General features: G+C 39.6%; 1 protein-coding gene and 1 non-coding gene across 7 annotated transcripts in view; one reads left to right on the top strand and one right to left on the bottom strand.

Annotated features, from left to right (window-relative positions):
* Positions 1-11,047, bottom strand: part of ATP6V1H (ATPase H+ transporting V1 subunit H) — a 116,966-nt gene extending 105,919 nt beyond the window's left edge. For 2 of the 6 annotated variants that reach the window (XM_039868944.1, XM_039868942.1), the window contains exons 1-3: positions 10,741-11,046; positions 9,343-9,490; positions 375-477 (exon numbers count right to left, since the gene is read on the bottom strand). In XM_039868944.1, coding sequence (XP_039724878.1) covers positions 375-477; positions 9,343-9,455 — 216 coding nt within the window. In that variant the 5' untranslated portion in view covers positions 9,456-9,490; positions 10,741-11,046. Of the gene's footprint in view, positions 1-374; positions 478-9,342; positions 9,491-10,740 lie in introns of all 6 variants that reach the window. The other 4 variants (XM_039868940.1, XM_039868939.1, XM_039868938.1 and 1 more) reach the window with 4 other exon arrangements.
* Positions 5,494-5,567, top strand: TRNAE-UUC (transfer RNA glutamic acid (anticodon UUC)). Its single transcript has one exon. It is a non-coding gene; the product is annotated as a tRNA-Glu (tRNA).
* Positions 11,048-13,293: the final 2,246 nt, after the last annotated feature.

Below are 13,293 nucleotides of genomic sequence, written 5' to 3'. Positions count from 1 at the left end.
GCCCCATATCAGAAAATCTAATGGATAGTGGAACTGCACTAGTGAGAATACAAAGTAAAAACATTTTCTAAAAAACAAGTTAAGCAACTTTTTAAAAAACCGTGTACTTTGAAAAAGCAATTTCTCTTCTGGGAATGTATTCTAAGAAGATTTTCAGAAATGCAGAAAAGGATAGAATAAACATACTAAACATAACATTTTTTCCCAAAATTAACAAGGAAAACTGGAAATCACTCAAATATCTTCCAATAAAAAAGGATTTTTAGTTAAATTATGATGCATATCTATAATGGAATATCACACAGTCATTAAAAAACATTTCAAGAATTTTTAAAGACACAGAGAAGTGTTCATGATAAGTTTATATTGATTACCTGACTGCCTTCATTTTGAAGCATCTCTTGCTTCTCCTCAGGACTTCTTTTCATTTCAAACCTTTGAATAAATTCACAGTCTTCAGCAGAAATCATCTGCCCCCTGGAAAGTAAGAATAAGTTGTTTTTATTCAGTAAGAGTTGAATAGCCACTGTGAGGAAGTGAAACAGGAATTTCAGTCTTTTTCCTCTCTCCTCAGTAATAAAACATGAGGGCTGATGTGCAGGCTCTACCTTCAAACAGACCTGAGTTCAAAGCTTAGCCCTACCACTTACTGATCATGTGACCTCTCCAGACCTGAGTTAATTAATCTGCAAAATGACAATACCACATTGCCTGTAGGGGGTTCAACTGAGGATGAAATTAAACGATTTGCATAAGGCAGTTAGCACAGTGCCTGGCCCACAGTAAGCACTCAATAACATGTCGCCTCTTAACACTCTCCAAAGCCTCACCCTTATGCCCACCCCAAGCCAATCAATTTACTTAGCCTTCTAACTTATCAAAGTCACTTTACCTGAATTTCTATAATCATTTTTCTCCAGTATATTCTTTTCCTCCAGACTCAGAAAAAATGTGATCCTCCTCCTCTCTGAAAAAATAACCTCTCCATCCTGATTCCCCATCCTCCCAGCAGTCACCCCACACTACACTGTTTTCCTACTTCAACCGGTCCCTTCTTCAACGGTTCTTCGCTCTTCGAGACTCCTCCATATGGCTTAATCTTTGTAATCTCATTTTTCTTTCCCAAACTCTTACCTTCAGTGAGATTAAAATCAACATACTTGTCTTTTCTCTTTCCCAAACCATCTCCAACTGTTTTCTATCTCTTACCATTTTCACAAATTCAGCATCATCACACCTGAACCTGTCACCTTCCATTCCAGGCTGGTTTGACCTCCCAACTGCTACACTCTATCAAGTATTCAAATACATCACAGAGAATCCCCTGTCCAATCTTTCCTTATGAAAAGACATGTCTGCAGAACAGCCTTACTAGTCTCTGTGAGACTGGGCACTTCAGGATACACGTCAATTCTTTCAGACCATCAGTATGGTAATAAAAGTATAGAATTTGAGTCAATCTGAGGAAGAGTTCCAACTCCAGTTGTGAAACTTTGACATGTCACTATCCCTTTGACCACTATTTTCCACACCAGTAAAAAGGCAATTATAATACTACCTGCCCCACTCCACTGAGTGATTATCAGAAAACACAAGAACAAGCACTTGGTGTGTATAAGCATGGAGTAAAAACACGTTGAAAATAAAGAAAAATTTTGTGTAATATGCTTCATCATTCAAACAACACCAATATATTTTTTTAACTAAGTAGTTTAAAAAGCTGCCCTTCAGATCCCCTGCCCCCAGAGTCAGTTGAGGGACTAGTGTTCCACAAAACCCAACCAGGGAAACATCGAATTTGAAACAGGTTTCCCAAGATGCATAATTAGAGAAGTGGTCCTTTTTCAGAGCTGTCATGGGCTGGGTTCTCAGTGGCAGCCGACCTTGAGATGAGATTATGTGCAGATGATCTATGAGGAAATGCTCCCAAGACAGACCAGGGATGGAGTGGGGAACACAGGATATAGAAGCGAAGAGCCTAGGTGGGGTTGAGGCAAAATCCTGAAGAGGACAGGTTTCCCGAAGCACACAGGAGAGTGTGGGAAGGTGAGGTGATCAGAACTGTCCCCTTCCCAAGACAAAGGAGCTGAACTCTCATATTTCCTGCGAGCCCTACCCACAACCCCATGCTCCTCCAAAGATCCTGACTTTTATGTATTTAAAATCTCAGTGTTTTACTTTATCCCTTCTTGGTTTTATTTACACTGTTACTACACACTATTTTATATAATTTTAATTTGCCTCTGGACTTTGTAATCCATTGTTCTGTCTTTCTTCCATCAGTTCCGCAGTTTTAAGCACTGTAACTTTGTTTTCATATATGCTCCTTTATTTAACACAGCTTTTTAAAAAACTATTCTCATGCATTGATTTTCCAACAAGCCCTTCCTTACCAACCCAAAGGAGAACGTTCAGTCCATGTGTTTCTAGATCTCCAAGGCAAGTGCCAGCGTGCCCACTTCCTGACACTCTCTTCCTTAGGTTCTTGGCTCTTTTCATCCTCCTCAGGCCACTCCTCTTCAGTCCTCTTCACAGACTGCTCATCTCCTACACTGTGGTCTGGCTCTGTGGGAGGGTCTCTTCATCTCACATCCCATGGATTCTCCCCAAGAGCTCCCCTCTACGCTCTGAGCTGGCTCACAGTCTGTCCTCTGGGTCAGCCTCCAGCAGCCCCCACTCACATGTGTGTATTGAACCTGTCCTCCCACAGATCACAGAGGCACTCCAGACCCTACAAGGGCAAAACTGAGATCATTAACGTATATCCCCACGTGCACTCCATCCCCAGCCTGGGAAATGGGAAGAAGGCAGCAAAAAAAAGACACTTTGCCCAGTTGCCATTGTGACTAAATGTGTCACACACCAGTAAGGACAAAATGCACTCTGCACCCTGGAACAGACCAAGAAAACAAGGTCATCCTGTCTAGTCTGGGTCCCAAAATGAATGAAATCTTTTTTCATAAACCGGAACTCCCTCGCTAAAACAATTTTACCTCCAAATTTTGTTGTGCTAATGAGTAAAAAAAGCATGTCATAACCGTTGTAAATAGGATAATCATGTGAAAAAAAAATGCAGTTTTTCTACCACTGAGAAAGTGTATGATGAAGATTATACCTGGTAATCTTGGAATTTTACAGCTTTCTTCTCCATTTAAATAATTACTGTTTTACAAACAGGGACTCATTGACATGGACAATGGACTAGTGGCTACCAGAAGGGAGGGGGAAGGGGGAGGGGAAAAAGAAATAAAATGTTAAATAAATAAATAAATGTAAATAAAAAAATAAAAATAAATAACTAATTACTGTTTTATTTGGCAAGCCATTCCTTCTGAAGTCAAACTTCTTTACATTTGTTGTAAGAAACCTCTTTTATTGTTCTTGTTTAAATTCTTTTCTGTCTGGGTCTTCCTTTGAAGGTTCTGTAATCTAGCAGGTTAGTGACTCTGGTCTCTTCTCTAACAACCCAAACCCAATCAGGCACCAAGGCTAATGATTCTCATACCTAATATCACTCTCCTCTTGACTTCCCCGCCTCTGGAGTATGGCAACAGTCCAACGCGTCCCCTGCTTCCAGTCCAGCCTTCCTCCACATCTCTCTTACGTACTACCCAGCAGCTTTCTCAAGCACACATCTGATCAGATTACTCCTTTCGTATCAGACTGAGAATTTGAATGGCAGTTCTACCTAGCACTTAGGCAGAAGAATTCAATAAAAATCCTTTTAATCAATTGAGTAAGCAAAACCTATATGAGTATGTACATGTTACTTATCCTATCTGAATAGCTATCTACTCATCTTTAAAATGAGACTAGAAAAATGTCATAGTATCACTATGAAAATAATGTGAAACAGTCTGTTATGTACCAAGTACGTTACTTCCTTTTCCAAACACTCATCTCCACCACTTCCCAAAGAGTACTCTACTCATTTGTGATTTTATCAGCCAATATTAATCGTCAGCTTACTATGTGCCAGGCACCTTTAAGTACAGGCAACATACAATTATTTAGACATTTATCTTTCAGCTCGCATTCCAGTGGGGCAAATACACAAACACAAAAATAAATACTTTTTAAAAATACACACACACGCACGCGTGCACATGTGCGCCTCACACACATACCACACACCATCATAATGCCAGCATTGTAAATGCTATGAAAAAAAAAAACAGAGGCTGGGTAAGGAGCTAGAAAGTCACGACAGAGAAAAGGAGATATTTTAGTTAGATTTCAGAGAGGGCTTTTCTGAGGTCACCTACACAGCTACCTGAATGGCATGAATGAGCCCAGTGATCTGGGGGAAGAACTTCCGGAGAGGCAGAAGTATAAGCCCAAAGACCTTGAGGCAGTAATAAGCTTGCTACGTGAAAAAGAGCAAGAACAGCAGAGTGGCTAGAGGGCTGTGAGCAGTACAGCATGATCTGATTCGTATTATCTGAAATGACTCTCACAGCTATGTAAGAATTGCTGCTTTGGGAGAAGTGTTAACACAGCTATCGGGCAAGAGGCTCTAACAAGAGGGCACGTGAGAGATGATGACAGCCTGCGCTAGGGTAGAAGCAGTGCAACTAGAGGAATGTGGTCAGATCCAGGATGTTTGGGATATACAGCTAAAAGAATCTGTTAATGGACTGTATGCATGTGGACCATGAGGGAAAGAGAAGAGTCAAGATGGCTCCTAGGGTTTTGGCCCACAAAACTGGTGAATGAAGGTGCTGCAAATTGGCCTGCAACCGCCTGCAGGGAGCCACAAACTATGTGAAGCCCCCAAAGCACTGGTGTTCTTCTAAGTCTCATTCCCCGCCTGGAGTTTCCTTCAGGAGTTTCCCCCAGCTCCTCTGCTGAGACAACTCCTACAAGTACCTTTATGTGCTCTGGGAAGAGTCCCCAAAGCTCCCAGGTAATTATTTGTGCCTTCCTTTTGTTATCTGAGAAAACTTTGCATACATCTCCATTTAACTCTTACTGGAACTTATTTAATTTTTTAGTTAAAGATTTGTTTTCTCATTAAACTTTAAACTCAAAGAGAAGGATGGTATTTTTTGATTCTTGGTGAATTAAGAAAAAGTTTAATCAAATATAAAAATATATTTTTAAAACACCGTATTTTCATAATAACATGTTCATTTGTGAGGGATAAAGCATTATTAGCCTTTAGATGCTGGGGAACTCTTCCACAGGTTTTATTTTATCAGAATATAATGTGATATAAGATTCACTGATAATTGACGTATAGAGTCCAACCCCTAACAATCTGAAACACTTCTAGAGGAGGTACATTCCACGCCCACTAGTGTCCTCACACTGATCATCTCAACAGCAGGCACACATGGTGAACATTAAAGCATAGACAAACTGAGGAGTTCATGAGATGGACAACAGAATAAAGGACAGAAATAAGAGGAAAGAAGAATATGACATATAGTATAGAGGCCTTAGAACACGAGAAACAGAATGGAAAGCAATTAAAAACCTCCATGCAGGGGTGGCTCCATAGTGTAGCAGTCAGCACGTTTGCTTTTCACGCAGAAGGTCCTGGGTTCATGCCCCAAGTGGAGCCACGGACCATACTCCGGGTGCGCCAGGCCCCAGGTGCATGACGCGAGCGTGTGGGAGGAGACACCCTGCCTTCAGAGATCCAGCTCTTAAGGGGGAGACAGCGACATCCGTAGGTCAGGCGTGGAAGTGGAGGTGGGGGTGGGAATTAAAGAGGGGGGGGGAACCAAAAATCTCCATAGAACCTAAAAATGTTCCAAATGCCAATGCTAGGCAACTTCTGCCAGTCAGCCAGTGCTTTACGAACAATAACAATATTATTCTATTTAGGTTATAAACAGAATCAGGCTTTATAAACATGAAACTCCTTGTGCTCTAGTCTAAATGCACTCTGGACTAAAATTAGAAAACGTAGCTCAAAATCCTAATTTCGTAGAAGATTTAAACAATCATACAGATAGAGATGAACAAAGAAAACATCAGAAAGTCCCACCTGCTGCCCTGGAGTCAGTGGCCCACGGTAACCCATTCCCTTCAGAGAAATCATACTAGATTCTTTTTCACCCTCACACATCAAATCCATATTAAGACTCTCTCAGATCTATCCAAATCTATGTATTCCAACAACCTGAATACTGCCACAGCCTCTCCCTAGCTCTAGGTTTATTACCCACAAATCTACCCTCTACATTGTCAGTAGAACAATCCAACCAAAAGATAAATTTGATCATCTATGTCCAACTTGACAAACTACAGTTGTTTCTAATACTGACAACAGTGATTTTAAAACTGTGCTCCTTGGGCCCAGTAATAAACCTCTACATACATGGTCAACTGATCTTCAACAACAATGCCAAGAATACACAATGGGGAAAAGATAGTCTCTTGAATAAATAGGTTTGGGAGAACTGTAAAGCCATATGCAAAAGAATAAAATTAGACCCTTATCTGACATCATACATAAAAACTGACTCGAAATGGATTAATGAAAAATATAAGATCTGACCCTGCAAAACTCCTAGAATAAAATATAGGGAGAAAGTTTCTTGACATTGGCCTAGGCAATGATTTCTTAGACATGACAACAAAAGCACAGACAACAAAAGTGAAAATCAACCAGTGGGACTACATCAAACTAAAAAGCTCCTGCACAGCAAAAGAAACAATAAGCAAAATGAAAAGGCATCCTATCTAGTGGGAGAAAATATGTGCAAACGATATCTCTGATAAGGAGTTAATATCCACAATATATAAAGAACTCATGCAACTCAACAACGACAAAAATAAACAAGCTGATTAAAAAATGGGCAGAGGATCTGAAAATACATTTTCCAAAGAAACAAATGGTCAACAGGTACATGAAAATATGCTCAACATCACTAATCATCAAGAAAATGCAAATCAAAACCACAATGAGCTATCACCTCGCACCTGTTAGGTTGCTTATCAAAAAAAAAAAAAAAGATACCAAATATTTTTGAAGCTGTGGAGAAAAGGGACTACTTGTGTGCTGCTGATGGGAATCAATGGGAATATAAATTGGTACAGTCACTATGGAAAACAGTACGGAGGTTCCTCAAAAAATTAAAAATAGAACTACCTTATGATACAGCAATCCCACTTCTGGGTATAAATCCAAAGGAAATGAAATCAGGACCTCAGAGAGATATCTGCATTCCACATTCGTAGCCGCTTTATTCACAATAGCCACGATATGGAAACAACCTAAGTGTGGATGGGTGGATGAATGTAAAGAAATGTGGTATTTACGTACAATGGAATACTATTCAGTCTTAAAAAAAAAAAAAGAGAGAAATCTTGTCATTTGCAACAACATAAGTAAAAACTGGAGGACATTATGCTAAGTAAAATAAGCCAGACACAGAAGAACAAACACTACATGATCCTACTTATAAGAAGAATCTAAAATAGTCAAAATCATAGAAGCAGAGAGTAGAATGGTGGTTGCCAGGGGCTGGAGGGAGGGAGAAATGGGGAGGTATTAGTCAAAGGATATAAAGTTTCACTTATACGAGGTGAAAATCCTACAGTATTTGTATGTCACAGTGCCTATAGTTAACAATATCATGTTGCACACTTAAAATTTTGCTAACGGGATAGATCTTATGTTGTGTTCTTATCACAAAATAAAGTAAAATAAAATAAAGACGGTGAGAGAAAATCTTTGGAAGTTACGGATAAGTTTAAGGCATTGATTGTGGTGATGGTTTCATGAGTATATACTTATCTCCCAATTCATCAAGTTGTATTCCTTAATTATGTACAGGTTTATGTCAGTAAAGTGTTTTTTTTTAATGCTTCTTAGAACCCTAATGAGGATGATGAATGGTCTCAAACAAAAGCTCTGAGATGTACACTCCCACCTCCATTCAACTGTCATTTCCATCTGTTTTATACGCTGAGATTCCTTATTAGACTTCACCTATGGGTTTCACAGCTTAAGAATCAGTTTGAATTATTGAATTGTACTCTTGAAACCTATTTGATTTTATTAACCAATCTCACCTAATAATTTTATTCAGAAAAAGAAATAATCAGTTTAAAAAGCAATGACTGACAGGATCAAGTCCAAACTCCTTCCGATGGCACACTGGGCCCATTGGCTCCTTGCTGCCTCTCCAGCCTCTGCTCTTCCCCTGGCCTGCCTCCAAAACATCTACTAGTCCCCACCTAGCATGCTGTTTTTAATTCCCTACCTTTGAACATCCCCTTCATGAAAACTTCCTGGGGGTAGGAAGAACTACCCCTTTTCTGTGCACTCATCATTCTCTGCGCACTTTTCTATTATCAGGTAACATACTGAATTAAAATAATCTGTTTAGATACCAGACTTCCCTACTAGATTATGACTTTATCTTTTCGTAGCCCCAAAGCCTGGAAAAAGCTTCAAACTTGGCAGACAGTCAATAAATGTTTGAAGAGTGATGAAATTAACAGAAACAATGAATCATTTTTATATACTGCAAAGCCCTTTTACAACAAAACTGCTAGACACAAAACTAAACATTCCTCCATTTGTTTTCAAAATGTATGTGCAAATCTGAATTGAATTTCCTTAATAATTCACTGCTATGAATACACCAAAATAAACAACTGTGAAGCAAAGTCAATATGATAAAATATTGTCAAGAATAAGTGAACACTTACGTTACAGATAAATACACACCAGTATGCTAAATCTTAATATATACAAGAAGGAAGGGGGAAAAAACTGAAATTTATTGAGTGTATTCGATGTATTAATGCTTATATTCAACTGTGCTAATACTTTAAATACATTAGCTCAACAAAAACCCTGTGGATATGTATCTCCATTTTATTTACTTTAATAAAGCTCAGAGGAGTTAAGGGATTTGCCTAAGATCACTAAACTAGTAGACAGAACCAGAATGCAAGCCCAGGTCTTGATCTCAGATTTCTACACTTTTTACTAGTTGTATGAGCCAGTCTGCAAAATCATCTGTCCGCACACTGATCACCAAGGCACACGGAGCCTGTGGCAGGCTCTGCACATTATCCTCTTCCTCCCTTCTCAGCCCATTAACACTCCTCTCATGTTTCCCACTCACTCAAAAAGCACAACTTTCCAGACAGCAAAAGTCAAAAGTGCTAAGACGAGCTCTGCCTCTTCACGAGAGCCTCAAGCTGTTTTCACCACACTATACTATCTCCCTACAACAGCTAATTATTCTAAGAAGGAAGAATTTTCTTCCACATTTTTTAGTATTTTTTAGTATTTCTCTCATAGAAGCATGACCATGAAAAAGTGTGATGCAAAAGCACATGATTACACATGATTCACAGCCAATCAGTACTTACTGAAGATAGGACTGCCAGTTCACTTTGTTCGCCCGAACTTCTGCAGCCTTGGCAGCAATAATGTTGGTTGGTACAGCAGCATCCACAGCACCCCGGATATCCATTTTAGTCATTTAAATTTTATGATCTTGAATGTTTTCCAACAGATCTTCAGTTTTGATGCAAGGTAAAACCAGAATACCAGGTGTTATTTTTTACTACTAACTATCATTAATAATATCATCATTACTACCTTAATCTCCCCAGGCATTCAACTCAAATATTAAATATCCTAAATATTAAATATTAAAATCATTATATTTCAAATCTTGCCCAATTATGTACTGCTCCATAAAAGTGTTCTCTATAGGTCTTTACTCTTCCAGGAAATGTTTTTTAATTATTGGCACAATATTGCAGTAATATTTTTTAAAGTAACTATTTAAGATACTAACATCAGAAATCATGCTTAAATGGAATTGGCATACAAAATAGGAAAGTATTTTAAATGTATACAATTGGAATCAACTTTCCTCTTCTGACAAAAAAATAAGAACCTGTATGGTACAGAGAGAACCAATTATTTTACTTACATTTACTAAGCATCATTTTGAAGTGACATTTTAAAAACCTATAGGTCTTTCTAAAAGTATTCATTCAAATAAAAATAGCCAAATTGAGAATGTAATTTCTTAGAAGACAGAGTTTTCTTTTTTCAACCAAAGTTCATAGTATTTTCTAAATCAATTTTAGGAGAAATTTTTGGAACAAATACCAACTACAATTTAGGTACAGCCAACAATGGGTGTCTAGCTTGATGACAAGAAGCTAGCAAAAGAGATTTAAGTAATTCTCACTACTAAACTAACAGATAAACGTTTAAGCCTGATTTTAACACGACACAAAATACAGAGGTTCCTTTCCATAAAATATAAATTCATGGTTACGGCCACAAAGAAGCTAAAATTCTATTCCAAGACCCCAATGACCTTAGTCAGTTTGAAACTTAATCTCTGCATCGGAGAATTGCTGCCTAAACAAGAGCAAGGTGGACTGGCAGGGCCCAAGTAGAAACTGGCTCCATCCAGGCCAAGCTGGAACCCTAGAACCAAGCAGGCTCAGCCCCAGCGCCCCTCTTGGGGTAGCTGAAGGTGCCTCAGTGCTGTCATTTAGGTCTCTGAACAACTCGAACCTCCAGGAGGCCGGGGCCAAGGCCCAACCGTAGGGAAGTATGTTATCTGTCCTCCGCCCGCCGCCCCTCACGTTCCTTGACCCAGCGGGGAAGGTTCTACAGTTTCGTAAATCTAGTTGAGGCCTGAAAAGAAAGAAATCTGGGAACCCAGAACAAGAGGATAGGAGGGGCCTGGGCTGCGAGAAACCGGCCCGCACCAGGGAAGGTGGATAAACCGCAGGGCTCACCTCACTTGGGCAGTGCCCGAAACGGAACGACCTGAATGTGGCCTTACTTCGCGAACCCTGAGGACCCTACAACGCACCCAAAGGCGGCTGGGAGGAGGAGGCAGTCCGCGGCGTCAGGGCCACCGCCGGGCTGAGGCGCGGAGTCACAGTCGCTCCTGTCCGGAGGCCTAGGAGGCGGCGGGAGACTCAGACGCCGTAACGTGATGAGGGTCCAGCACCAAGGACACGTCGAGGGCTGCTCAGGTAGAAGGAAGCCGAGCAGCCGCAGTAGAATGACAGAAGAGCGGGTCACGTGACCAGAGCCTTGTGACCGCCCGGAAGGCGGAAGCCGGGAGGGTTCAAAGCAGCCAGAGGAGGGGCGTTGCGCTTTGGAGGGAGTTGTGTGGATCCCGGAGTTAAGAGTCCGGACGACCTGCAACACAGGAGCCTCCGAGTAGCGCTGAGCTCCAGCCCCGGCTGGCGGGTAGGAAGGGAGGGCAGAGCCGGGGGGCGGGCACGTGGGGACACCGAAACCCTGCGAGCCCTCTCTAGTCCGAGGTCTCCCGCCAGAGGCAGAGAACTAGGCCGAAACTCATTTATCTTAAATTTGAAAAGTTTAATTTAGTGCTTTTAAATAGATTGCCTTTCACTCGCCTTTAACAGAGAGAAAGATAAACACTAATTTCACATAAGTAATTGAGTAAAGATACAAAGGGGCCTTACGTGGTATCCGTTATAGTTCTAAAGTAACACTTTTGAAAGAACTCTAATGCAAAATGTTGACCTTTTTAAATTTGAGTAATGGATACATAGAAATCTCTTATATTGTTCTATTTATTAAAATTTTTTAAATAAAATTAATGCTGTGGGTAGAGTTTATATGTGAATCTCTAACCTAAATTGATAATGAACTTGCTTACCAAAAAATAGTTGGAATTAGAGTCAAAGTGGAAATAGAATCAAAAAAAGATTGCAGGTACTAACCTCAATGATAGTTTAGTAAAATAACTCATTGGTAACAAAGCTATAGGTCTTAAAACTATTCCCTTTAACTATAATATTTTAAACTTAATAGATGTTTCAGAGGCTCTGGAAGTGGGGAAGTTACTCCCTCAGGGGTCTTGAAACTGTGTGGAACTTTTGAGATTATTGCAATAACTAGGGATAGAGTGCTCCTGGCATTTGGTGCCCAGAGACTAGAAATAATAAGTGTTGGGTAAAGACACCAGCACAGTACCTCACACAGGCATTTTCCAGCTGAAAATGTCAGTAGTGCTCCTGTAGAGAAAGTTGATAGATGACTGTCTCTACCTGATTAATTTGTCATTCCAAATATAAAGGCAGATTTCAGGCTGTGGTGTGGACATGTCCTTACTATTACAGAATGACAACCTTATAAAAGCATCTGAACATAAAGCTGGGGACTGCCAAAAAAATAGTATAAATATCTACCCAACAGCACACTCCATAACCAAGTAATCAGACTTCCAGGAATCTCTGCTGCTATTAGCATGAATGTGCAAAGATAAGTGTACAAGAATTTTTAGTGCGATATTTTTTATATAGCAAAAATATTAATAATAAAAATAATAGAACATGATCTGTATTTCTCAGTTTAGGCTGTCATAACAAAACACCATAGACCAGGGGATAAAAACAGGAATTTATTTCTCATACTTCTGGAGACTGAAAATCCAAGGTATCAAAGTGCTGGCCGTTTCAGTTCACGGTGATGGCTCTCTTTCTGGCTTGCAGATGGTCACCCTCTCCCTGTGTCACATGGTAGAGAGAGGGAGCTCACAGAAGAGCTTTCTCCTGTCTTATAAAGACATTAATTCTGATAGAGCTCCACCCTCATGATCTCAGTTAACTTTAATTATTTCTATACAAGCTTTATCTCCAGAATAGTTATATTGAGCATTGGGGCTTCTTCATATACCTTTTTTTTTTTTCTATGCCTACAGCACCTGGTCTTCCTAGGTGGTCTCCCATCCAAGTACTAACCAGGCCCGACCCTGCTTAGTCTCCAAGATCAGACAGGTAGCGTGGCCGTAGACATTCATATGCCTTTTGAATGAACACAAATATTCAGTCTGTAGCACAACCCAAATTTAGTCCAACAGAGGAATGGAGAAAATAATACAATATCAGATGTTGAAGTATTACACAACTATTTTTTAAAAGTAATACAGAGCTTTGAATTCTGACACAGGAAGAAATATTAAGCGAGAAAAGAAAGCTCAGATAACGTACATATTACTTCCTTCATTTAACTGAATAAACGTTTATATGTGTGTCTGTGTGTAAATAAATTCTATTCTGACACATCAAAATGCTTTTAAACAATGGTAACTGGGGAGTTGTAATATGCTGACTTTCAATTTTTACTTTAAACACTTCTGTATAGTTTGCATGCATTTTAATCAACATGTACTACTTTTGATGGTTAAAAATTGAAGATAGAACTCATCAGTTTGAGGTCTTGAGGGGTTTTGGAGGGAGGTTATTTAGTTAATGTATTTATTTTTAAGTGAACTTTGATAGTTTGTCTTTCAAAGAATCTATCCATTTCAT

This window comes from Pteropus medius, unplaced genomic scaffold, assembly GCF_902729225.1.
Source record: "Pteropus medius unplaced genomic scaffold, Ma_sr-lr_union100, whole genome shotgun sequence".
In the NCBI taxonomy this organism is placed as follows: domain Eukaryota; kingdom Metazoa; phylum Chordata; class Mammalia; order Chiroptera; family Pteropodidae; genus Pteropus; species Pteropus medius.
This window is presented reverse-complemented; position numbering and strand designations above follow the sequence as displayed.